The sequence below is a fragment of the Anopheles maculipalpis genome, chromosome 2RL (assembly GCF_943734695.1).
Source record: "Anopheles maculipalpis chromosome 2RL, idAnoMacuDA_375_x, whole genome shotgun sequence".
NCBI classification, from domain to species: Eukaryota; Metazoa; Arthropoda; class Insecta; order Diptera; family Culicidae; genus Anopheles; species Anopheles maculipalpis.
The window spans coordinates 9,917,893-9,945,119 of NC_064871.1; the positions used below are offsets into that span (position 1 = coordinate 9,917,893).

A 27,227-nucleotide genomic window follows, 5' to 3' on the forward strand; every position below is an offset into this window, starting at 1 on the left:
TTACGCCTTCATTCCTGCATACTGAGAGGTTTGTTTGATTGGCTATATGATAATGAATCGTTTCTCAAAGTTCCCTGTAGAAACCTGATCTTATTTACAATGTTGCTTACTGGCTTGCAATCATCCCAACCCGCCAAGCTTTTCCCTTATCATCAGCTTGTTATTAATGTTTCTCTAACTGCATTCTTCATTTTGATAGTTTGTTTTGCTTTGTTTATAATTTGTAAGACAGCTGATGCTCGTTGCATTTTGTTTTCCTAATAATTTAGTACGTTGAGGCATTTCTTTTGTGGGAAGGGAAAGGAATAAGCTTTGGAGCAGCGAATAAGAGCGAGAGTAAGAAGGTGTGACAAAGAAAAAACCGCTACTTGGTGGTAGCTTCAATGTATGGTGTCCAGCGTTCTGGAGTCCCGGAGAGCTAGAGTAAGTTTTTGGTTTCACATCCGTCTCCTCCTTTTCCTTCTATGTACAAAAATCACATCCAAACAAACCATGGTGATGACAAAGCTTTATCTTCTGCTGCGCAAAAACTAATGGACCAACATTTGAGGCCTTAAAAGTAGTATTAAAAACAAAATCCAAAAGCGCAAACAGTTCTTACTTTCATCACCATTCAATTGTGGCATCATTTCCAGACCAAAGACAACCCAAAGCAAAAGCATAACATACACACATACATGTACATACACACACACACACACAGTTCGGGTGTTTGCCATTTGTTTCCAATCTGAGACTAGGCGCCATTTTCACTCCAATGTCTCCAACCGATCGGTATTTCACGTTGCAGTAATATGTTGATTCCAGGATTTGAACGATATCCTTATTTCATGCTCCTAGCTAAACGCCCTACCCTCCCTCCGTAACGTTTCTCATACTCAGCAAAACAAGTGCTGCATCCTATATAATGTTGTGGTACCTAGTTCTTGTTTTGGGTTTTTTCTTATGTTTTTTTTTGCTTTGTTTTTTTCTTTTCTTTAACTTTCATTTTGTGTTCATATTTGCTAAGAATTGTCTTACTGAATAAAGATATGGTTTTTGGCTCGTTTCTCATCCCATTTCCTTTCTTCTTGTTTCTTCTTTAATATACGCTTCGCTTTCTTGACTGCTTTCCTGTTTTTGTTTTGTTGTTTTGCTTTAGCTTAGTATATAGTAAACGCGCATTAGCATTCAATAACTACGTCCCTTCTCGCTAGCTGGTGTGATGATGTTTTGCAAATTTTTAAATTTTATGATTTGTTCCTATTTTCTTACACCGTTGCGTTTACTCTCCGTACCGTTTCCCGTTTCGCAATAACCCCTTTCTGCAAGCCGTGGAGCTCAAAGAGAAGCTCAAAGCTTTTACACTGTAATACAGCAGCTATAGCTGCTGCTGTTGCTGCCATTCCGATCCGTTTCCGGTACTTCTTTGCTTAGTGTGTAAATGTGGATTTGGTTTCGTTTTTTTACGCTTTACGCTTAGAGTGGCTGATTCAGAAAGCATGAGTTTATTTAAACAGCGTCTATACGTGTGCTAAGGCAAACAATATGTTGATTTTAGTTTGTTTCGTTTTGCTTGTTGCTTCGTTTTTATACGTGTCAGTAGGTATGTGTGAGAGATACGAGTGTTCGAATTTGTGTGTTTAACTGATTCGGGTTTTTCGTTTTGGATCACTCGGCTGACTTATGTTAGCTCAATATGATAAAGTATCTTGCAATGCAAACCTGCTCAGGACGATAGCTTCTTCGATCTCGATCGCTTTTGTACTACTGTCATTCCTTTTGAATTTTGATCAATTTTCTTTTTCTCAACAGTGACAAGTGCTGTTGCTGTTGAGCAGGGCAAACCATGACAAATCTGCTTTCTTTCCCTTCGATCCCTTGCTGGCGTTTGAACAAACAATGTGAGGCTCGTTTTTTTTTTTGTATTAGCGGTAGTAGTTTTGTGGAAAAGTGTGATATTTAATGTACTCCCTTTTCATTTCCATATCATCTCACGCTTGTCCATTTTACACATTCCTGACCCTCCTTGTTGCTCTCTCTCTCTGTATCTCTCTCCCTCCCACTGCACCCAGCGGTTCTATCTTCCGTTTTTTTTAACGTTTGACTGAAGCATATACTTATTATAATTAGAGTTATGATTTTTGTTCTTTATTTTATACTTTAATCTTCTCCTAACCCTTATGTCTTGTGTATGTGTCTGTGTTGTTTAGTTTTGGTTTGGTTTCAAATATTACAATTTAATAAATTCACAGATTTGAGTTTCTTTTTTTCTTCATCTTCGCCACTTTCTCCTTTTGCTTCTTCATTTTTTCCACTCGCCCCATTACATTATTCGCTAGTGAAATGAACTTTTATTTTGCTTTTCTCCTTCACCTGTCGTCTCCTTTGTATAAGTTGTATTTCAACAATGTTTGGGACATTTTATTGGTTGACTTTCACCATTGTTTCTAAACTTCTTCTGCTTCGACTCCAACAAATATGCTTTACAAGAGAGAGAGAAATGGTTAAAGTATGTGTAATGGTAATGGGATTGATTAAAACAAGTAATATCTATCTCCGCATTCCCGCCAAACACACCGGTTGATATAACGTGCTCTAGCCTGGTTTTTTTCAATCTGCACAGCAGATTGGTTCCGGTATTTGGACGCGCTGTGCCCAACAGACGGCACAGCGTGGTCGTGCGCTTCAACCCCAAACCAAGCAAGTGATTTTCCAGTGCGTCCCCTGCGTACATAAGGCCGTAACGGTTTCGATCTCGCGCGAACTAGCAGATACGTCGTTTTGCTTTAGCAGTGCTTCCACGCATACTACCGCAGAAGTGTCCTCACTATCACCCACCTCGTGATGAACACGATAGGGGGGGGGGGGGGGGGGGGGGAACTATTGGGGTGTGAACTTGACACCATTCCTCTGGGAATGGTGCAAATTTTGAAATAATGTTGTCTTACTGTAAGGAAAATACGGAAGAAGAAAAAAATGCAAAACAAAGAAAAGAAGAGAAGAGATTTTAGCATAGTTACATTTATTATATGTATGTATGTGTGTGTGTGTGTGTGGCCGTGATTTATTATCATCATTCAGCTTAAGAAGTAACTACTTAGCGTTGAAAGAAAGTGCGCAATGATTGTCTTAAAACCTAATCGTTTTTTTCTCACTTGAAAATGAAGGTAATATGAAACTAATGCGGCTTGATAGCGAGACGATAATAAATGAAAGGAAAATTATACTAGCGTGCACTCACAAAGTAAAGAACAGTTTATTTCAAATAAATAATTCTAAAAAATTCTACAACTAACCGGTAAAATCTTCTATTAGAAAAAGAAAACCGAAAATGTAACATAAAGCTCATCGGAAAACCAAACACTGAGCAGCACATCTATGAAGTACGCATGCAAAAGATTGTTTGTAGTGATATAAAGACGTACCTAGAGAGGAGATACCGAATATGGGAAAAACAAGGTGAGTTGTTTTGTATTTGCGTTCGTTTGCTAGTAAACGTGTTGTAGCTAAGAGTTCGCTATGCACATACGAATAGTGACAACTACGATGTGCGCAAGCTAACCAGCTACGGTGGAACTGGCTTACAATTGGGCCATCGTGTAAGTTTTACAGGAGCATTGAGTTGTTATTTTTCAATTTGAAAGGATTTTGGATATTTCTTATTCTTCGGAAGTTCTATAGGAGTGATTGGAAGGTTAAGTTGGTTAGGGGAAAAATGCGAAACAGAACCTTAAAGGAGCAGCTAGCCAGGTTGCAGCAATATTAACTTTAAACGAAGTAAGATTGTTATAACATGGCTTTGTATTTTCAAAGATAAAATAGTTTTGGGTAAACTAATTCCGGAAAAGCGTCTGCATGAAATGAAGTCAGCAGAAACATACTTCAGTGTAAAGTATTTTTAACGATTAAATACGAAGCTAATAGCGAAGAAATACTTGCAACATTTAGTTTGGTAACAAACCTATTCGAGAGTTGTTGCTGCTGCTTTCCAGTATTTTTAGCTTCAACGGGTTTGCACTCTTCATGCCATTAACGATAAACTGAGGGACCTCAATTCCCTCAAATAAACTGAGGGAAAGCTCTAACCTTACAGAAACATTTCTAACTATTCTTGCTGTCCTTTTTTTTTTCAACATTTTGGGTACAATTTTTTGATAGCAGAAAAAATGTTTAGTTTAACTACACAGAACACAGAACCTAAATCTAGAACAAATACTAAAACCAAACCAAAATTTTCAAACACGATTGTACAAACACGGTGCCAATAGATGATGGCTGCCGTTTTCGGAAGCTGAAGGTGTTGGAGGGAGGGCGAGGGGGTATTTGTCATAAAAACCAATTGAACATAAAACTGTGACTAAAACGTTTAAACAGAACATAGCATTCTTGAACAGGAATTGATAGGATCAGAGCAACATCAGTCAGCCAGCCAACACTAGAGCAATGCAGAGTGCAGCCACACATTTGCTCGACACAGACATTGGCGCTGTAGAAGCAGGCAGAGGTGTATTTAGGAGTGTCTATGCGTATCGGTTCGCAGCACACAACAAAGGAGATAGAGAGTGTGAAGGATTTTGGGTGGTTTTCTTTTGTGGGACACAGTGAGATAGCACGAGAGAGTGATGATGACGGAATGGTGGAGAGAGAAAGAGAGAGAGAGAGAGAGAGAGAAGGCAAGGATAGAAGAAATTGTGGGTTGTGATGCTCAATGGTTTCTCAATCATACAGCTTTACAGCTTGAGTGAATCGAGTGAGGCGATCGAGGATCTTCTAGACAGGCCCAAGCTAGGTGGCCCACTGACCAGTGACGTTGTTCCGAACAGTTTGTACCAGCCGATGACTATGTGTGAGAGGTTGAGGTTGTCCAGCATTATCTGTGCTACGCCCATGAATACTTTCTTGCCCTCCATGCGACCATAATCTCCCCAAACCGTGACCTGACGTGGATGTGAGAAAATGTACGAATCAATATGGTTAATTTCAAAGAGAAGTTTCTCCTACTTTGGGACGACTGCAAACGATACTCACTTGCAGTATGCAGCCCGCAAACGGTTCCCTAAACACTAGTTGTTGCTGATATAGTGGGTCTAACGTTTTCCTAGCAGTCGTTGTTTTTGCTTTTTCTATACATTTTTTACCAGAAACTAAATACACTTTAACGTAAGGCGCTGGAAGTACTTTTGAGCCAGGACGTGCCTACAGAATGGACGAAGCCAAAGACGATTATTCATTGGCCCGAACAGCCTGCGTGTAAATGTGTGTTACAACTCACCTGCAATCCTCTTGCTCTTATCACTTCAACCTCTAAGGAACCCTTCTGATAGCACATAGACAGTTGAATATCACCTAAGGCCGGAGCACCCAGTACCTGGCGTCCAACTAGCTGTCCTGGTCCCAAACCATCGATGAAGTCCGATAAAGGTCCCGTATCACCCGCTACTCGTAGCGATGGTGACCATCTGTCGCACAAGCATATTTCGCGTACAATGTGTTTTTTGAGAACAGAAATACAAAAAAGTTAATTATTGCTGACTTTTTGAATGGTAAAAAATTTAATAAATACGCAATTGCAAAAAACAAACGGTACCTAGTGCACTAATGGTAACAGAAACTAGAGGTATTCATTCAAATAACAAAAGAAATTCTCAACAGACAGACAAAAGCGTCGCAAAGATTTGTCACATTCGACCTCGCTTCTTGTGGCGAATTTTGCACACTTTTTGTTTGTCTTGCTATATATCGCCATTCTCAGAAAGGACCGAGAATGGCGAAAAACTGAAATCAACCAAAACACACAGACATCAAGCACACCAAAACGCACACGTACACGGTGAATGATAAATATAGCTGAAAAGAGATTGGTTTGGTTTAGGAAAAGTACTAAATTTTACTTATTTGTTTGCTTTTCATTGCGAAGAAGAGACTAAAAGTAAAGAGATAAATTATATTTTATTACGAGAACGATCAAAGGAAAAATATAAATGTTTTCTTGAGCAGAGAAAGAAAATTAAAATAGAATCAATTAAAAAAAATCAGATCAGACAGGTTTTGTTTTCATCAAAACAGATAAGAATAACTTCAAACGGGCACAAACCACATATTAAAGTTAAGTTTTCTAGCAAAGAGCATAATAAATATAGTGAAGGAGCAAAACAGACAAAAGTCGGTTAAGAAGGCTCTGAAACGAAAACATCTTGAATATACGGTGTGGCAGCGGGGAAACAAGAGATGCTGGAGAATCGCATTAAGTTGACCCAAAAGCGACTGGGTGGGTAGAGCACACAGGGTGTTTCATTCGTTAGTGAAGTACAGATTGCACAGCAAGGATAGAGCATTGGTACACTTAGGGTATAGTAAGAGAACCGTTAACTGTCCAGGGTGACAGTACATCCGGTTTGGGCATATCACTTCGGAAAGGATACATCAAACAAACGGGAAGAATAGTTGCTGGAGTTGCCTTTTTTTTTCGCTCGATAGAAAACGATTAGAGCACACAGTGATATACGCTTCACAGGGAGAGATAGACAGCTTGTAGTGTGTTGTGTAGTGGAGCGTTCTACGAAGCGTACAACTACTAGGTGCTTGAGAGACAGTCATGCAAATCTACTGGTGAAAATGGAGAATGAAACTGTACCAAATATTTACACGAGTACTGGTAAGAAACGAGATCTTTTGCTTCTTTACTGTAAAGTTACCAACGGAAAGTTTTATTTTCTCTTAATTTATTTGAAAACAAAATCAAACATATTTACAACCACCTATCGAAGAGAAGATAAAAACGAAATAATGATTCACAGAACCATACATAAACAAAGTAACATTGAAATTTGAATTAAAAAATCAAGTAAGCCTGCTTGCTTCAAGCGATAGCGATACGTTCATAAAAGCATTGCATTGCATACATTTTGGCGCTTTGCATAAGCTGAGCACAATAAACAGGAAAGAAAAGAACTGGAGATGCAGCACGCTTCGTCTCGTTCGCTTATGCTGTTTCTCTCTCTCTAATTTAACGCATGGAAAACATCAATTGGATAACTAAATAGTAAACAGCCAAAACAAGAGCAGAAGAGACATGGCAACATGACAGTCAACCCACGAAAGTCAAATAGAGGAAATAGAGAGAAAAGGAGCATTTGATAGAGAAAGAGAGAAAAAGAGCATTGAAGCACACAGTACAACAAACACTTAGAAAGGAAAGAAAAACACTCATTAAACATGTCGTCGGAAAAATGTTCAGACAGACACAGAAAGAAGTGAGAGCATAAATAGACAAGGGTGTAAACACATACGGAGTAAAAAAGTGAAAAGTAGTTTCGAGTGGCGACAGGAAACGGAAGGCAAAGTTTAGTAACAGAACGGAAACGGAAATCGTTTTCGCATACGGCAACACGGCGCCACACCGAAACTGCGGCTAAAATACACATACACACACATACACACACACTTACGAGGAGCCTTCGGAGCTCGAGATCGAGTGTAAGCTTCCGGCCCGATAGGCTGCCGACTGTGCTGGTATCGGTGTCACCTCGACCGATCGCTGTATCGAACCGGCCGACGCCCGTTTGCGCTGCGACGTCGAGGATGAGGATGAAGACGACACGCCTTGGTCTGCGAGCAAGATCGAATCGAGCAAGATATGGAGATGACAGAATTGATAGTGCAAACCAGACTTGATGTGTGCGCGTGACTTTATGGGACGACGCAATGTAACGCGGTACAGCAGGATCGTCCGAATCGACGATGTTAATCAGAAGACAACACACTGCGCTAGTCTTGAACGATTTGAATTGTGCTAGCCTACGCATAGTGGCATAGCAGTGTGGTTCGCCATTCTCTAATCAATAAGGTGGAACTAGCTATCTAGCTATGAGACTCATGTTAAGCTTCAACGCAACGAAATGCAGCTCGTTTAAACGTTCCAAACGTTGCAAAGGAATAGTATGCGAGATGGGCGAAACACGCCCAAATAAATAACCAAACATAGTGTACAAACGTAAACAGTGGCATGACATAAGGACGATGACAAACATTTAACTAAACAAAACAGAAACAATTGCTCTAAACACAGTTCCAAGCGGAAAACGAAACGAATGTACATGACGGCCATCGGTACAGAAGCAGAAGTGTTTCGCCAGAAAAAAAAAAAAAAACATGAACACAGTCAGAACACAACGAGTGAAACCTCTTCCTTCACGGTCCATGGACACAAAGCTTTCTGCAGCCCGCTATACACACACACACACAGATACTCCTGTTGCATCCCTTTCTACGCCATTACGAATACGACAAGAGTAACGCTTACTATACACTCTACTCTGCGCTGCTGTGGCCATTGTGACCCGCTGACAATTGTGTTTACTCCCATTACTCCGGAAGAAGAAACAGTACACACCCTTGCACCAAATAAATACGGCGATGCAAATGATGAACGATCGATGTATGAACGATAACTTAGTAAACAACAAAAACTGAAAACAAAACACTAAGAACCATTAAATTTTGTTACTCGCGCATCTAGTAAAGCTTATCTAGTTTACAGTAGTGTTTGTGATGGTGTGTGTGATTTTTGTTTGTGTGTGTGTGTGTATGTGATTGAGCGTATCAAAGGATTGATTTCTGTGTGTTATGTTTATGCGTGATGGATGCAAACGCGTGTTGAGTATATCTCGTGGACCATCCTTGATCATCTAGTGATGGTGCGGCAACACTAGCGTACAAGCGGGGATTCGGTGTAGTTAACGACTGCGTCAAACATTCGCGATGCTTGTATCTCTCCCTGTAGCACCTTCACGATAAGTTTTGCTTCAAGTTCAGCAATCCAAAAGTCGACTAAAACCGCTTATTTTCAAATGATATCAATGTCGGTAAGTCTCGAATGATTATGCCTTTTTACGTCGCAAATCATAATACGGGTTTTTTTTAACACAAAAAATGGGCAAAGGTATAAAACAAACGTAAATTCTTTTAGATTTTAAGTTAAATCTCTTTTTTAGTTATTCCAAACTCTTTTCCTGCTATTTTACTACTAAAACACTACCAACTAACAGGAAGTAATGAAAAACAATAAAAAAAAAAACAAACAAACAAACAAATGTTGCATTAAACCAAACTAAACACAATATCCAACTACAAAAGGAACATCCGTACAAATCATACTTTCTCAAGCAATAATTGAAATGAATGGATGTGTGGATGTTCCCGTTGGAAATTGGTTACCAAACCATAACGATGGTACGTACGTTAATAAAAATGATTTCTTCGCTAGTGAAACTAGAAAACTATAACAAAATAAAACAAAAAAGCGGAAACAAACAAACTAAAACAACAACTATCAACCAAAAGGATAAAGTAAGGATGAAACAAACGAACAAAAAAAAAAAATCCCCTAGTAACCAAAACACAGGAGTGAAACAAAAATGGCTGCAGCGAACCTGTCACCGTCGGCACTTCCTTCACCATCGCTCGAGGCAGACGAGCCACGCGATAGACCGCCACCGCCGCGCACCTCACCCGGAAGCACCTCCTCGCTTCGATGTACGGTGAAGGAATTCTTGCCCCGCTTACCAAACCCCATGCGTCGCTTACGACCTTTTTCATATGTTGAATGAAATTGATTATCAAAACAGTGTCAGTTCCGCACGCTATTGGCTGAGAATGGTATTTTTTGTACATTGATGCTACACACAGAAAGAGAGACACACAGATGAACGGAGAGGGAAGGGGAGGAGGGATGGGGGTGGGGGGGGGGGGGTAGGTTAAAGGGATAAAAGGAAAGGAGCCAGGTGCAGGAGGGAAGGAACCATTCGGTTCGACTGTTCGACCCCTCTTTCTCGCTGCTATTGCTTGCAATGGCCCACTGAGCTGAATTTGGAACACTAGTTGCCAGGTTACCGTTTCGAATTTGGAAATCACTCGGGCACTGGTGCCAGCGTCTTGGAATGTGACGCCGGCCAGACAAGTTACGCCACTGTGGTACGTAATCCTGCGTCTGCGTCTGACAGCAACCACTGTACAAAAACTCAAACTCACACGAATAACAACGCTTATGCAGAAGTAGTTACCTGTTGCCGACAGTTGCGATGTTGAGTTACTCTTGATACCCATACCAGTGCCGAAACGGTCCCGGTCCCTGGTGGGTGTTTCGCTTTTCGGCGATCGTTGGTCCAACTTACGTCGTGCGTCCAAGCTCTGTATCACTGCTGTATCACTTAGGCTACCGTCTAAAATGGAACAGGAGAGCAGCGAGAGAAATCAGTGACTGACTGAGCGCACGGGAAGATCTTCGCCATCGCCTACCTATCTTATCCTCCGGTGTTCCCTCGGTATTCGAAAGACTTTGGTCCAGTTCACCGCGCTCCCGCGATTCCCGTTGCTCACGATCGCTCAGATCTCGGTCCCGCTCTTGATCGCTGCTGTTTCGATCACGGTCTCGCTCACGATCACGCTGCCGGTAAGCATCCCGTCCTCCGTTGTGCCCACCGTAGCGACTGCGGCCTCGCACATCGTAGTCACTGTGGGATGTGCGCGTACGTCGATGCGGGTGTTCCGGCATCCCCGAACCAGTGGACGGCGATTCGGAATGGTTCGAGTGACGATCGTGCGAACGGGAACGGGTTCCAGCAGCACCAGCACGGCCACCACCATCATTGCCCACCGTTGACGCGTTGGAGGATTTTTTCATCGAGGGCCGTTTCGGTGTGGTTTGCAGCAACGCAACGCCGTTGGAGGATTTGTTGGAGGAAAGAGTTGTAGCATAGTTAGCGGGTTTTCTACTACTAGCACTACGGCCACTACTACCAGCGCTGGTGCTGTACGGTGAAGAGGGAGACTTGGTGTACTCGAAGTACTCGGGCTTCTCGTTAATGCTGACCGAGCTATGCCGGGCACTGTCACTTTTGCTGCTCCCGTAAGTTCCCTCCCGCCCATGGCCATGACGATCGTGACGATCGCGTTCTTTCAAGTTGGCCAAAAATTGATCCAAACCTTCCAGGCTGCTCGTGCGCCTCGTATCGTACCGTGCGCGACGCTTCAACGAAGACTTCCCATTAAAGGACGAGTTTCTGCCCCGGGAAAACGAACTTTCAAACACCTCATCATCGCCCTCCTCTTCCTCCCCACCGTCATCATCATCGTCTTCCGCACTGTCACTATGGTAGACCTTGCGCCTAAGCTTCACCTCACCCTCGTCGTTCGATACGAGGCTCGAGCTTCGGGACTTACATTTTGGAAACATTTCCGAACGGCGACTAGGATGATCTTCCTCTCCATCCGGTACCATACGGCGACCCTTACGCTCGTATTCATCATCACCCCGACCACGTCTGTTTCCACTTCTCTCGTACCCTACTGCCCTTTCCCGCCCGTAACGATCGGTGATCCGTTCCTTCAAACGCTCGTCCTTCAACAGATAGTGCTTGCGACCGTCCACAAACTCATACTTATCGTAACAATCCTGGATGCGTTTGCTGTAGTTCAGCTCACCATCACTGAACGAATGGCTACGATTCAGCACGGTAGGGCTTTCGTCACTCAAGTAAACGGTCGATTTCGGTTTCTGCAGCAGCTCCATACGCACTTCGTCAATGATGGACTTGATCGATTCAGAGCTACTGTACAGCACGGCCGATTCGGACTTGATCTCATCCACACGACCTTTGCTGTCTGTTTTTTTACTACCAAGCTTGGATTTGGACGTTTTTGTGTCTATCTCCTTAAAGTTGGGCTTCTCTGTAACCTTCCCTTTCGAACCAATGGCAACCGAAGTGGACGATCCCGCTTTGGTTGGCTTTCCTTTCAGCGATCCTGCCTTCTTCATCGATCCTCCACTGGTACCTGTTTTAGCTGGGCTTTTGGTGCCCTTTTTCGGAGTGCTAGAAGTTGACTTAGATTTTACCATTGTAGAAGGTTTGGATGTTGAACTAGTTTTGGAAGCTTTACTCACTTCTTTCTCTTTTTTCTTTGCTTCTACTAGAGTTTCTTTCTCTGTCTGTTTAGCTGCTCCCGATTTCTCTACCTTTCTAACCTTATCCACTTCGCCCTTTTTAGTCGATGGAGTTCCTTCATCAACATTTTTCACTATATTCAAAGTCAAATTGCTACGATCTAGACTACTCTTGGAACCAATTCTGCTCTTTCTGCCCTGAACTGGAGCAACTTTCTTCGATTCGCCATAACTATCCTGCGGGTCCTTCGTATCGTCCTCACTATTCCCACCACCCAGAGAACGGGTACGTTTTCTGTACACCTTTTCCTCCACACTGCTTGCAAACACATTCTTGCGTACGCTTTTTGTCTTCCACCCGGTATCCGAATCGTACTCAATGTCTATGATTTGATCCTGAGCGATCAGTGAATGTGAGCGTGAAATCTTTTCCGGCTTTCCTTGTACGACGCTACTGACCGTATACGGATCTTCACGCGGTTTTGTGTGATTCGCCGAATAGCGATACTCACTCGGCGATCGAAGTACTTCGATTGGTTTGCCGAGAATTCGTTCGGGATTCATCTCGCGATCGCTTATGCCGCACTCGTGTTGATCAACCTCCACCGGAAGAGACACACCTAGTGCCTCGGTCAAAGGCACTCTTGCTTGCTCCAATGCTACATCTTCGTAAAAGTTTGACGTACGCGAGCTACGGAACTGAACATCTGGTGCATTGATTTCGCACACCGTTCCCTCCGGATTGCTAGTGTATCTGAAATTGCTTTCACCTAGATTTTCCCTACTGTTGCTAATGCATGTAATCGTTTGGTTCTGGTAGCCAGTATTTGGGTCGTACACATTTTTGTTGGAAATGCATATATTCTGACCACCGGCTCCTCCCATACCACCAGGTTCGTATACGATACTATTGTGAAGGTTCTGATCAGAATAGGATGACTTCAAAATGATCTGATTCGTGGCAACTGGCGGTGGAGGATATTTGGACCCGTGATCTCCACCGCCTATGCCCACCGTTACATGCGATTGCGGATGGTAACGGTTCGAGATGGAGATCATCTGATTGCGCGGTTGCGAATAGGCAAACGCATGTTGTTGCTCCATCGGTCGATTGGAGAGCCGTCGCATGATCATTGAATTAAGGTTAGGTTCTGATGTGTTCGTACGCATTGCATACGATGGACGACGCCCCATTGGTGGTGCGGACTGTTCGTAATCGACAGTACTTGTTCCATCGCCAGCGTGCATTGAGGACGTCATGATAGGATCCATCGATACACCGCCGGCTGGAGCCGCTCTTGCGCGGTTAAAGTAATGTTCGGTTGGAAGCGATCCAGATTGAAACTCAAACGAAGTAGCAGACAGTTGATTACCTTGCGGACAAGAAGAAAGATTAACCGAAGTGCTCATAACGTTATCGTTCCCTGGATTCATGGAAAAGCTCTGAATAGTAGAACCACAGTCAGGTTGCAGTGTTATGCATTGCTCGTTAAAGTACCCTTCAGGCATGGAGCCTCCGTGCCTAACAGGAACAGGACCGTAATGACTAGTCATTCCCGTAACAGGCTTGTCGGGAGGTGCTGGTGAAATCGGTATTGGATCGGAATGTATCGAATCGATCGGAACACCTAAAGGTAAAGGAGATCCAGAAGCGAAATTGCTACAGGTACTAGCGTTACCAACTACGGTAGGACCAACCACACTACAAGCGGAAGGTTGCGGTTCAAACTCTGGCTTGGGTGGAATGATGGCGGATTGCGTTACGTCCGACAACACCGGAATGATACCCGATTTATCGGGTATCGGCTGCCCACCCGAGTACTCACTCGGCAGCGCGCACAGTGACGTAGTTGCCCATCCCGTCGGTAGACTTCGGTGCTGTAGGCGGCGATTTTGATGCGTCCTTCAAGTTGATCACACAAAAACGAAACGTGAAGCACTCGTAGCCCGTAGCCCGTTCGTCTCGAAGCAAGTTCACCGGGAGTGTGTGAATGTGTGTGTGTTTGAATTATCCACTCCACCCCATCACTTACCTGATACCTTTCGATCCGCGCGGTCGCTCCGATTGGGTTGAGAAAGCACTTGAAGTAACACTAACTACCGATTCCATGTCGGAATCACCAAAGTCACCCATAAAATCCTTATCCGGAGATAGCGAGTGTCTTGGCCTAATTCTACTCTCTAACGAATGCGTCGTCAAGTCACTGTCGGATAGTCCGGAGTAGTGTCGTTCCCAGCCTGAAACGGATGCGCAAAGTTACCGTTTAGACCGTACCGGTTCACGTCGAACTCTTTTCCCAATCGTGAGCAGCGCCCTTACCTCCCATCCCTGTGCTGCGGTACGTCGGCTGATGGTGGCTCTGGCGGCCACGATGTCGCGCGAATCGGCCACCGCTGCGCTCCTCAAAGTCCTGAATGAACCGCTCCCGTATTGCTGCATTCCGTGACATGTGAGGTACTTGTGGTAATTGTCGTTTCTTCGGTGAACCGGTTGGTGTCGCAGTCGCTGATCGTGATTGAAATCTTGGCGCATACTGATGCAATGGAAGAACTGGATATTCTGTATATCTATCATCTTGCGGCGATAACGAGTCCCGCCGATCGTCCCGATAGTTGTCGCTCGGTGCGGCCGATTGGCTTCGCTGATTCATCGCCATCGTACCGTTGCGCCTGTACGCCGTCGTTGCCTGTAATTGCATGTGGGATGTATTAAATCACTCATCGATGCCAACCAAGTAAAACGGCCAATTACCTCTGCACTCATCTGGTTGTGAAATCCCTGTCCAACACCAGAAACTGTGCGATAGTCCTTCGCTACCATGCCAGCTGCTCGTTTCCTGCCTTGCGGGGACATATCCCTTCTAGATCGTCTGTCCTGCAGATCGACCTGCGCGCAGACACGTTACGGCACAGAAGATAAAATCATTTCAAACGAGAAATAGATTGCAAAATAAAAAGAGAAAAATAAACAAACAAAAACCAACGTTAGTATTGTTCGTTCGGATAGCAGACAAGTGAAGTGAAGCACTGAAAGAGAGTGATGTTTGTTAATGATAGAATGGGTCTGTGATCTGTGGAACAACTGCTTTGGTAAAGTAAAATGGTCACTATTACGCCGCCTTGTACTTGTTGACAAGATTGTCTTGTTGTGTGTGAATGAGTATCGGTTTATGTGTGTATGTGTGATACATAAGGTGGAAGGATTATGTCCTGTGTGTGTGTGTGTTTGCTGTACGAGTTTCGCAAACGGAAGGTCCCATACGCCCTCGACGTATCTCCGGTGTTTCGATGAGACGGTTACTCGGTTAGCGTCGCTAACGATAAGCTCTACTGTACTACAAACATTTCGTTAATGTGACAAAACTAACAGAGTCTGCATCAAGCATCGATATAATCAGCTAAATCAGGGTGTATACTGTAAAGCCGGGCAAACATCGGCCTACCCTTCCAAACTATAATACCAAAAGCCAAAACGTAGTAGTCTGCTCTGTAGCAGGTTAGCTAAGTCGGTAGTATATAGAACAAGAAATGAGTAACAAATATAGTTTAAAAAAACGGTAGAGAACTAGAGGTAGAGAATCAAAATGAAACAAGCGGAAGATAGTAAAAGTAAAGCTTAACAAGAGAGATAGAGAGAGAGATGAGAGCAATAGAGACAGTGAAGGATAAAGATATAGCGTAAAGAAATGAATGTTTGAAACTGCTCAAATAAAAACAAGATAAAAATCAATAGGCAAGTAACGGTTTAACGCAAACGGTAACTAGAACAGCTAAATAGCTAAGTGTGTATAGATTCCTGTATCGGAGCGGAATCTTCATTTCCCAACTGGGATTTGGGGAGGGAAAAATTAAACAAGGAAGCTATACATTTGCTAAGCATAAAAGAGCCTTGTTTACCATGGAGGTATGCGCACCATACTACCAAGGTAAGCAGCCGTTACTGTATCTTAAACTTCGCGTTATTCATTTCCCAGTTACAACACCAGCCATGAAGCGTGTTTGCATTGTTTAGTTGTCTGATTAAAAAAAAAAAAACATCAAAACTGACGAACGAATGTTTTGGCTGAAAATCAAACAAAAGAACACATAAGTAAATCAGCATCAATGACAGAAAGCATAACACAAATACCTAGAAAACGGATAAATGTATGTAAAGTTTCTGCTTCATACAGCATGATGTAGAGTAAGAATTGAACGAAACTTAATTGACTAAAATAAATTTTGAATAACCAAAGACAGACAAACACATTGACAGCCAAATTCATCATCTATGCCTTTATACAGTACGCCTAATCTTGAAAAACCCCTTAATGTCCGAATGATTTAAAAGTAAACCAATGAAAGGTAAGGTAAAATCGATCAAATGATGCACAATAAAGTGATCATACAAGACGCTTGAACCAACTTTTAACGATCGATGTGTCGATTTGTAACCAATTGAACCTTCCAAGACATCATTTTCGCTCCTGTTCTTCCATGCAGTTGAACAGTTACTTTGCTATGAATGTTCTGATGCTAATTGTTTAGTGTGCAACCCATACTGGTAACATTTGGCACAAAGGTGCTGCAGTAAGCTGTCCCTTTTTGTGGGTTGGATGTGGAAGGGCACACGGTTTGCTTAACTTTCTCTCTTACCGATTGATCTGTTTCTGTTTTTTTTTCTGTACTGGAGAGGGGAAGCTTTGTGAAGGTTATGCGGTTTTACCTCTGGCGGAGGACTAGATGAGCTGCCTAAGGATGATACACTAGCGCCGTCACGTCCGGTCATCAAACCATCTATATCGCATTCGGATGTCGTATCAGAGTCACTCAATCGTGAGGTCGTACTCGGCGGCGATAAATGATCGGTCGGGGTCAATATCATATCCAATTCGTTGCCAGGTTCTTTATCGTCTCTACGCAACTACGAATAGATATTTGTGAAACATGTAATGATTTGATTTGGTTTTTGGTTTGGGTTTGGTTTTGTTTAGTTTAGGTTTGGTTTTGTTCGTTCGTTTCGCTGCTGCTTTGCATTCATTGGAGGGATTAGAGCGGTTGTCGCCTTGTTCGAAGGCGGCTAGCTGATGGTGCTAAAAGGTTGTGAGATTTGTTTACATATTCACTCACTGTTAGGTGCAACATGTAACATGTGGATTGTTTTGTTACTGGTGTGAAACATGATAAGCAAATGAAATAAAAATAAATATACGTTTAACTTCAATAAGACAACTCTCAAACTCTTCACCGATTCTTTTTTGAGAATATCAACACGAAATAATAAACATAACATATGACCAATAGTAACCAAAAACTAAAACATGAAAATGTGCCCAATTTAATCCTTGCTTATGGCACGGTTGCATGGAAAAATATAATTTCTGACTTTTGATCCTTTTTTTCTAATCACATTACTCGTTCAAGACGGGTGTTGTAAGTGATTTTATGGAAGAAGAATAACAATCGACTTGCATGAAAAACAAGTACGAAAAAGAAGAGGAAAATTCAAGAATAAAACCAAACAAGATAAGTAAAATAAAATTTATTATCCAATCTTTACCGAAAATGGCCAGAAACAGAAAGAAGCCGAAAGGATTGCAAGCATCTACGAGGATGACAGGACAAGAACAAATCTGCAGAAAGCGATATTATTTTGTTTTGCAATTTGGGCAAGGAACAAACTTTTTTCAAAGAGATTATTTTTAAAAATTTCATTATTTTAAAAAAATGTTTGCTAAATACAATAAAAAGCAATTCAATTTACTCGTAATAGAAAGAAATATCCCATTTCTCTGCTTATGAGCTAGCAGATTGAGGGAAACTAAAACGAACGGGAAAGAGCGAAGAAAAACGTGAAAAAGACATTTTCGAGAGAGATAAAAAGAAAAAAAAACGGCAATTTAAAAAATGGAACGAAAAAAGAAACGAAAATTCCGTCAACAACTCTCACTAGGAACTGAACGTGAACGATAACAAAGAAACAAAAGGAAAAAAAATGTATCACGCGTGTATGTGTGTAAAGTTTGTAATTTTTTAGAAATAATTTTGCATTAAAAATTCTTCAATGCACGCACGTTATAAAAGATATTAAAGTTGTGAAAAACTCACAATACGGGAAGAATAAAAATCGAAGTTAACAAACAAAAAGGGAAAAGAATCGCGGTAGTAGTAGTAGTAGTAGTATTTGTGGATTAATGGATTAGAACGGTGTGTTAACGAACAGGACGGAAACACCCGTTCGCAATATACGTACAGTATCTCGCAGTGAGTCCTGATGGGGTTGAAGCATGTACCATTCCGCCTCATCGTCCAGCGGGTGCGTCGACAGATCGAGTATAATCTCGCCAAGAAAATCGTTCGCACCGTACCGAACGTAGTCCCACACCGTCACCTGAAAGTATGCAATCGGTTAGCCCGTGTTGGCATCCTTGATGCCGTCGTTACACGGTCGAACTTACCTCAAACAGACGGTTGTTTAGGTCGGCCCTTCTTAAGCCTTCGTACACGAACGTTTGCCCCCAGCGAGGATCGTTCGTAAGGGCTAACGTTTTGGTGCGTCGTTTCGATTTTTCACTTCGATCCGGCAGCAAACAGATCTGTAACCCGGTTTGTAAATGTTTTTCGTGTAGCAAAAACAAATTTAAGCCCAACCCACCAGCAAAAAAAACAACGACCCGCCCCAGTAAGAAAAAGAACGAGAAGCAGATAGAAGAAAAAAAGAAACGGCGTAAATAGAGACGCACGAACCGGAACATCGGGCCAGTCCAGTCCAGCTTACCTTAACGTACGGGTTACGGGCCGCACCGTTTCCGCGCGGGACGAGCCCATTGGCGCACAGGATGGTAACGATCAGCTGTAGCGAGCTCGGTTCGAACCCAAGCTTTATCTGTACCCGGCCACCGACACTGTTCTCCTGCGATACGGTGCCGGCCGGTGCGAGCCGATTGCTATACCGCGAGTTGGAGTAGTTTCGCACGCTGTGTAAATCGGGCGATCCTGGCGAGGTCACCAGCACGCTCGGCTTATCGCGGCGATCGTAATTTTCTGCAGCGGATGTGTGAAGGTGTGTGAAGGTTTGAACAAGGGAGGGTGGGTATTATTAACGTTGTTGCCATCGCTTACCAGCCCAGGTGTAACCCCGGTAAGCCAATTTCGGAAGTAATGCACAACGACGATAGAGAAAGGAAAGCAACGTAACCAAAAAAAAAAAAACGAAATAAATTCGCAAACAGAATTGGAAGGAAACAGAAACGGGGGGAAATAAACAATCTTAAGATTGGCTTCAAACCGAGATCGAAATTAAGTCGAAAAACGAGTTCATCAACGCAATTTGATAAGCGATTTGATAAGACATGTAATAATTTGCTGTTAAAATGTTGTTTTTTTTATAAAGACGGTCTGGCCGTATTGCTTGCTGTTTAGATATTGTTTTGTTTGCAAACCCACAACAGCCTTCTGCACATGGAATCTCAGGATAAACAATAAGATTACTCCATTTGCAGATCGCTTCCTAGTATCGCTTATGAAGTAAAGGGTTTTCTCCCTTCGAAGCTGTGCGTGTGTTGTCCCCCTTTTCCCCTCCCCCCCCCCCCCCCCCCAACACAGTCGTGGGAGCATAATTACCTGGCCTAATGTGAGCACTTTCCAGTTCGATGAGCGCTGCACGCGTATCGCTCGGTAGCACCTGGCCACCGCGCACCTTTAACCCTAGTACGTCTTCGCCGTCAAACTGTCTTCGCTGCACCAGACGACTGACCATTCGGCCACCGTCCGCCGATGACACTACTTGCCAGCTTACCGGATTCTGTGCGGGCGGCACAAGGCAATAGAAAGCGGATACAGGGGGGCGGTGGAGTAAATGGAAATTTTCGATTTTTCTTGTTTTGTTTGCATACATTTCGGGGCTTCGACTCACGCGGTCACGAACTTACTAATTGTGTAATTCTATATGAGTGAGTTTGTGAGTGTGTGTGTGTGGGTGTAACATTTTAGTTGCTATTTTTGGCTGAAGAAAGATAAGTCTACTGGGTGGATTTGGTGCTGTGTGACCGAACAAGGATTCCTTTCTTTTGGTGAACAAAACGTCGATTGGGTGTAGCTGGTGAAGATGCAAGGGTTTACGCTTAAAACTAGTTCTTCTGGTCCAAAGCGTCATTGTCAGCGATAGCTTGCTTACGGGCAATTTTGCTACTTATTTAGTGAAAAGAAAGGTGTATAGTTCAACCCGTCTACAAGATCCAAACGAGTTGTAACTGCAAGAAGGGGTCTCTCCCGTCCATTAGCAATATGGTAATGCTCGCCCACAGTGCTACAAAACATTCGCACACCGAAGAAGAAAAACTAAAACATTCAGCCACACCTCAAACATACATACATACACACAACATATTATGCAACGTAAAGTAGAAACCATCGGGATGGCATCCGTCTAGAGCAGCCGGGCGTATAAAGTGGCCGAAATCAATCATGGCGAATCGCTTCGACAAAAACTAACACATAACCTACACAGAACGGATGGCTGTCAATCGACCGCAGACAATAAGCGATGAAACAAAGAACGTGATGAAGAGGAGCGATGAAACACGAAGGAACCACTAATGATGATGTTGAAAAAAAAATGGAAAACACACACACTCCCCCATGACTCCTGTTCAAATGGCTTTCGTTTACCATTTCCGGATTACCCCTTGAGGTCTGGGCATCATCGCACGGTTAGGCAAAAGGATTATGTAGCATCCCGGAAGAAAAAAAAAACAAGCATGGGAGAGTTGGTTCCGTTTGGGTTGGAAGCATAATAAGGATGCAGAAGAACTGGAGACAAAACGACTTGTCACAAACACCGGATGAATTGAAAACCATGAAAATGGGAAAATGAGAACGAAAGAGAAGAGGGGAGGCAAAATCAAATGGTAAATGGCAGCATCGATAGATTGAAGCGATTGAACAACTCAACAAAGATCGATCGAGTATGGATAGTTGGACGTGCAGTATTGAGTAATGGTTGTGATTCTTTAGTTAATCTAATTACACACCAAACAAAAACAAAAAACCGAGGCATATCTGATGTTAAAAAGGTGGAAGTTTTAAACGACTTTGTATCTTCAATTCTCTAATTTTACCAACACACAGAGAGAATGAGATGATTCGAACGGGACGAAGTATGATGGGGTGCAATGTGGCATTCGCAGGTGAGTGAATGTTGAAGGTACTATTTTCCAAGGAAATGGATTTTTATGTTACCCTGCGGCACAAACAACACCGGTACTCAATCGAGCATGTACATACATACAATGGTGTATAAATAGACATTGGCAAGACGTAGTAGATAGGGTACGATGCCTGCGAGATCGTGACAGAACACAGGCGGATCCACTTTCTGGGAGAGGAAGAGAAAGAAAGATAATACACAAACACACACACACACACATACAGGAGATAGAAGACGATTGTGTACATGAGCGTAAATGTGCGGAAGAGAGAGGGAGAGAGGGAGAGACAGAGAGATTATGTGAGATAGAGATCACGGAGCAGAAGAAAACATTCGCAATATGCTGGAACGAAGAATGGTACAATATTGTGGTTTGTTGCAATGCGATGGAAGCATTAATGGACAGCCATATTTACACGATTTCACTATGCACAGAGCATAATGGGCGATAAGAATGTGGCAAAAGCAGACTAACAAAGCGTTGCATGCCCATCGATGTGCCATTGACGTGTGACGCGAAGTATGCGAACGAACGCCTAAATTTATACTAACAGCAATACATTTTGTACATTCAAAGGCACGATTGCATCTTCGCGTCACGCCGTTCGAGCACCGTATGGTTATTACATGCAGAGAAATAAAGCACATCGTACATCAACATGCAAAGCACGAGCGTTACAGTGAGCTAAGCCAAAACAAACAAACAAAACGAATCAAAACAAAGTAAATTGCACACTAGGAAAGCTGAATATAAAGTCCTTTCGGAAACCCGGAAACATAACAAACGCACAGAACTTAAGGCTAGGTAAATTGTGCTAAACCACTAATGTGAGCATTTACCACCAACACTATCTACAATAGCGGTGCATTCCTGTAATGGTAGTTGTTATTTCGATACGATCGATGATCCGCTGCGAAACCCACAACACGGCGAAACCGTGTGTGTGAGTGTGCCGCGTTGCATACATTCCGGCGCACGGCGTTTCGAAGGCTTCTTCAGTACCAGCAATAGTTTGTTCCACAGACACTTCGATTTGCTTGTGTGAAAGTGGCATACAGTGGAGGGTGGCCGCCCCGTTTGGCGTGATTTGTTCCGTCTGTCATTTACAAGTCGTCAATGGTCGGTACGTTGCGCGTCTGTCGATTCTTTCACGTCCTATGCCCAAGTCACAAGTCCGGTGTGTGCGTGTTTCCATGTGTATGGGAAGACGTTTGTGCGATGTGTGATGTGTACGTGTGTATGTGTGTGTGTAGGTTTGATTTGTGAAGACAGTGGCAGATGTGTGAGATGTGAGTGTAGCACTATACCTTTGGACCATCGCCACGGTTCGAGTCTTCGCTACTGGTAAACGTGCTACTCGTGTCAATGCCGGAATCTTTGGTGGCCGAGTCCTGGCTGCCCTGTCGTTCCGATTCCCACCGGGACCAATCGTCCGAGTCCTGCCCATCGAACCGGACCGTCTTCTTTCTGCGCTCGGTAAACCGCCGACTGTCGGCCGGTTCGTCCCAGTACGGATCCGGCTGCTCGGTCGCGGCCGGGCTCGTCCCGTAACGTGTGTGCGAATTCTGCGCCACCGGATGATGTCCCGTGGTACTGTGGCTGGAACCACCGCTGCTGCTACTGTTACACTGTTGATGATGATGATGCTGCTGCTGCTGCTGCTGCTGCTGTTGGTGTGGCAGTTGGTGATGCTGATACGGATGGTGCTGACTGCTGCTGCTGCTTCCGCTGCTGCCGCCGTGAAGGCCCTGCGGTATGGTCGCCGGGCTCGGTGCCACTGCCGCCGTACCCGATGGATGATGGAGCGTGGGATGATGGGGCTGGTGATGGTGGTTAATACTATCGTAGGCCGTGGATGCAATAGTGCTATCACCGACCACCACCTGCGGCAGTGGCTGCTGCTGATGGTAGTCCCGCCCCAGCGGATCCGCCGACTGCTGGTAGTGATAGGGATGGGATGAATGCTGCGTCGACTGGGACGGTGATTGATATCGGTTGTGATTGGTACGATTGTAACTGTTGCGTTGCTGCACGTCCAGCTTTGTTGCTCGATAGTCGGTAAGGTTTGCGTTCAGTCGTGTGTGATTATCGAAATACTGTCTTTGGTGACCGGCTGGAAGAGAAATGGGTTCGAAAGCGGAACAACGCCTCAGCAACACTGCTTCTTTTGCTCTTCAAACTTCTTCAACTACTTCGCCAGCTTCGTTCACCTCAGTGTGCAAAGCATCCTTGCCACATACATACACTCAATATAATGATAACGCTACAACTTAGGATTCATACGAACATAATAAAAAACAAATCTAGAGAGTGAGCTTTAAGATGCACATTTGGTCGTATTTGCCATCTTAAATGTCCAAAGTAATCTTAACTTCAAAAGGAAACAAAAAAAGTACATAAACGAGCCCATGGGGCTAAATGATGACAATAAATAGAGCCAAATATCACGATACGAATTGGTCAACAAAAATAAAAACCAATCAACATTACCCATAGACACTGTAAAGCTTCGCTGGATTCAAAGCTTTACACAGCTTGACGCATGACAGCAATAAAATCAATTGTTAACTGAAGTAATCGAAAATTGTAACAAAACATGTTCCGAAATGTACTGATATGAGTGCTAGAGATTGCTAACGCAACTTCAGCGGTGCATTGGAAGAACAAGTAACATCATATGTGCAAATGGACTGCATTTTTGTCTGCATCTAAGGATGAATGTATCTAGCATCGCCATCTTACTAGACCGAGAGGAAACTTAAAACATACAAGTCGCACTATGGAACGAATGCTATAAAAATAGTTCACAAACATAAACAACAGTTTTCGATGGGTATCGTCACCAATGGCTGAATTTAAGGACCGACAACAAAATTATTATTATCCTGCAGCTTGTACTTTCACCTTTCAATTTTATACTTCAATTCGCGTGCAGTAATTGTAGACGATGAATTTTACTTTCACACACATATCACAGACAGACAGAGTTCACAGATTTTGTTTTTTCGATGTGTTACAGAATAATAGACAAAGAAAAAGACAAGTAGTAAAGGAAATGGGAAAGTGCGAGAAAAATACATATAATCATACAGAGAAGGAAGAAGGATAGACACAGGCACAGAACATTCCAATACGATAGCCAGAAGTAAGAAGTAGTAGAAATGTAGTATGATAGTAGTATGCAAACTGATTGTTAATCACAAACAGATACTTTGCTAACAGTTGGTGATAGATAGAAGGACACACGACACACATCCACCGCATACACAGTGTACAACACATTCACAAGTAAAGCAGAGCAAATGGTGGGCGAAATACATCGGGATGGTAGTAAGAAAGGTATGACTGAAATAGTGGAGTGGACTGCGAATTGATAGACTTTACGGAAAACTGTGTTTCGGTTATAGTTTTTCTGTAGCATTGAATCTTCATGACAGGACACACACATACTATATTATGATGCTATGATCAAATGTAAAGTAAACAGGATAATGAACCCAGAAATTGGGGAAATATGGTTGAAAGCCGTTTGTTTTCTAATTCCGTAAATTTTCTAATGATGGAGACGCCTGGTTGTTCATAAAAATACATGTCTTTTGTTTAAATTTCACTTTTCCCTATGCTTATACATCACCACCAAGGAAAGTACAGCGTCCATAAATATATTCATCAACCAATCCTGGCCCCCATGGCCAAGCAGATTCAGTCAATCATGAAAAAAACACTGAAATCAAAAATACTTCCAGCACTGCTTAGCACGCTACCGGAACCACTTGACGTTCGCTAAGTGCAGCGAGTGACGTACATCACTCAGCACGCTTACTGGGAAACTGTTGTAGCAAAACGGAAGACTACATAAGAGATGAAGCGCATGTTCTCTGCCCAAGAGTCACATGCCGTTACATCAATGCCATCACAGACCTTGACAAACCTTGGCAAGAGGCACGGCAGAAAAGCCTCGAGCTGAGAGTACTTCTAGACTACATACACACTCAAATCCAGAAGTTGTACTTGTCATACGGCTGCCCGTCGGTGTTCGGTTTCATCCAATGACCGACCGATAGAAACGATTCGATGTAGAGCACATGAACCTTCATATAATTACACACACACACGCCGTCACACCAGCCAAGCTCTTCAATCGCTGCTTGAACGGTGATTCATTGTTTCAGCACGGTGTGACAGAGTTAGAATTAACAAGCCATACAATAATGACGGGGAAAAACCTGCTACACGAACAGCTTTGGCCTACTCGTGAAAAAAAAAACCGTACCCGTTTCACAGATGATGCCAAGCAAAAAACTATTCTGCTATAATGTAATGTACGATGTGGCCGAAGTTTTAACCCACCGCGAAGCGCAAAGATAATAGGAACATAAAGCGTAAAAAAGGAGCAGTGATTCCACCAGCGAGACCACCGTATGATAATGAAAAATGACAATTGGGTCATCGATAAACGATCTATCGTTTGTGTGTTTGCAATTTTTTCAATACCAACCCGTCGGAAGGTCAGGTCACATGGTGGGAAAGGATTAGCGAAGCGTAAGATTCTGTATTCTACAGGGACAACGGGTACCAGCTATATTTAGCACCGTAAACGTCGCAAGTCACGAGCGATCTCCAGCCGGCATTAGAGAGGAAGCCTTATGGCTGAACTTACTGGAATGGGTCTCCGACTTCAACACAACAACAGCAACCACACGGCACGCATTCGTCCATACGTCCCATAACGGGCGTATCAAACCGTGAGGTGGCTTAGCACTTTGTCCGTACGGCAAGCTGTTTCAACGTGGATAAAAATAGTTCAACACATCAAATGTAAAAATAAACCCAGCTGCACCTACCCATCGCAGGCACCAGTATAGTGCTTAAGTGCAATAAAACAAGTTGCTGCTGGAGGCAAATAAATAAAATTAGCCTCAGGAGCAGACTGTTGCGTGCCACCAATCGTGGCCAATAATATCCAGTTAGGCTAAAGAGCCTCCGAATGCTGACCGTCCATTTGTACAGGGTCATACAGTTTCACTTTGCGTACTACAACGTTCATGGTTAACTACGAAAATATCCAATCGGTTTGAGATCTTTTTGTATTGGTTACCTTGAAAGCCTTTTAGGGCTACAAATTTTATTTCCTCAATCGAGTGCAGGACTAGTCGTCTAAAGCACATTGTTAAGATTTTTTTCATATTCACCGAATTTTTATTTCACCATCAAATGGATAGCTTATTGAATAATCTTAAATAAATGCTCTTTTTTCCCCTCCAATTGCATTCTCAATCCACAGCCAAATTCAATTTTAAGCCACACTTCGATACTAATTTACATTCGAAAACATTCTAATTCGCTGCACCAAAGCTGCCCCACGAACCGATTCTCCAGAGATGCCACATCCGTTGAAAAACAAATGCAACACACTCTACGATCGATTCGTATGCACCTCGGCGAAAAGACGGAACCATGCCCAAAATCTAGTCCAACCGATATGGTAATAGATATTGGCAGAAAATCATTAATTTGGCAGCAAACTGTCGAACAGTAGTGGCGTGAAATTGAATATGCATTCGTAAACACCGTCGGTTGCGATTTGGATGCCATTCAAAGCTTTCGCTTCGGCACACTGAATGTAATTGCTATTTCTGGGATATCCCCATGCAAATGGATGAGAATTTAACGTACAAACGCTTCTATTGGTTTGCAAAAGCGTACGTTGTTATTCAATTTACTCAGATTGAAATCAAAAAATATACTTTGTATGCCGATGATAAACAGCTTCTTTTTAAATAAACTAATTTTAATTTTCGTGGATCATTTTGATGAGGACGATCCCGGTTATTTGTAGTTCAATGGAGGCGCATGGTATTTTATGTGAGTAAATACTTTCACTAAATTTTTACCATGCTTAACACTGGGCTGTTTAGCCGATCAAAGCTTTAATTTGATCATAAAGCATGAGAATGTGTCCAATTGTTGCAAAGAGGTATAATCACATCAGCTCATTATTGGCTGTTGACATTGGTAAGCAATTTCTTAACAGGTTCATTAGAGAGACATTGAAATGAAGCCGATGTAGGTCAGATAAGACGCCCCTTCACTGCTTAGACTCGGCCCCATTTTCC

At 43.0% G+C, this 27,227-nt stretch overlaps 3 protein-coding genes across 6 annotated transcripts in view; 2 read left to right on the forward strand and 1 right to left on the reverse strand.

The window, feature by feature from the left end:
- The window catches only part of LOC126557054 (nuclear pore complex protein Nup107), a 408,812-nt gene that overhangs the window by 345,130 nt on the left and 36,455 nt on the right, over window positions 1-27,227 (forward strand). The window lies entirely within an intron of this gene.
- LOC126559365 (AP-2 complex subunit sigma) overlaps window positions 1-27,227 on the forward strand; it is a 576,875-nt gene that overhangs the window by 292,760 nt on the left and 256,888 nt on the right. The window lies entirely within an intron of this gene.
- Window positions 4,643-27,227, reverse strand: part of LOC126556569 (regulating synaptic membrane exocytosis protein 2) — a 35,983-nt gene continuing 13,398 nt past the window's right edge. Inside the window, exons 6-20 of one of the 3 annotated variants that reach the window (XM_050211883.1) lie at window positions 22,419-23,224; window positions 19,526-19,706; window positions 18,681-18,946; window positions 18,361-18,498; window positions 18,156-18,293; window positions 16,629-16,826; window positions 14,676-14,810; window positions 14,244-14,610; window positions 13,957-14,161; window positions 10,279-10,493; window positions 10,044-10,202; window positions 7,431-7,590; window positions 5,255-5,441; window positions 5,011-5,178; window positions 4,643-4,919 (exon numbers count right to left, since the gene is read on the reverse strand). In XM_050211883.1, the coding sequence (XP_050067840.1) occupies window positions 4,713-4,919; window positions 5,011-5,178; window positions 5,255-5,441; window positions 7,431-7,590; window positions 10,044-10,202; window positions 10,279-10,493; window positions 13,957-14,161; window positions 14,244-14,610; window positions 14,676-14,810; window positions 16,629-16,826; window positions 18,156-18,293; window positions 18,361-18,498; window positions 18,681-18,946; window positions 19,526-19,706; window positions 22,419-23,224 (3,530 nt within the window). In that variant the 3' untranslated portion in view covers window positions 4,643-4,712. Of the gene's footprint in view, window positions 4,920-5,010; window positions 5,179-5,254; window positions 5,442-7,430; window positions 7,591-9,413; window positions 9,571-10,043; window positions 10,203-10,278; window positions 13,827-13,956; window positions 14,162-14,243; window positions 14,611-14,675; window positions 14,811-16,628; window positions 16,827-18,155; window positions 18,294-18,360; window positions 18,499-18,680; window positions 18,947-19,525; window positions 19,707-22,418; window positions 23,225-27,227 lie in introns of all 3 variants that reach the window. The other 2 variants (XM_050211880.1, XM_050211882.1) reach the window with 2 other exon arrangements.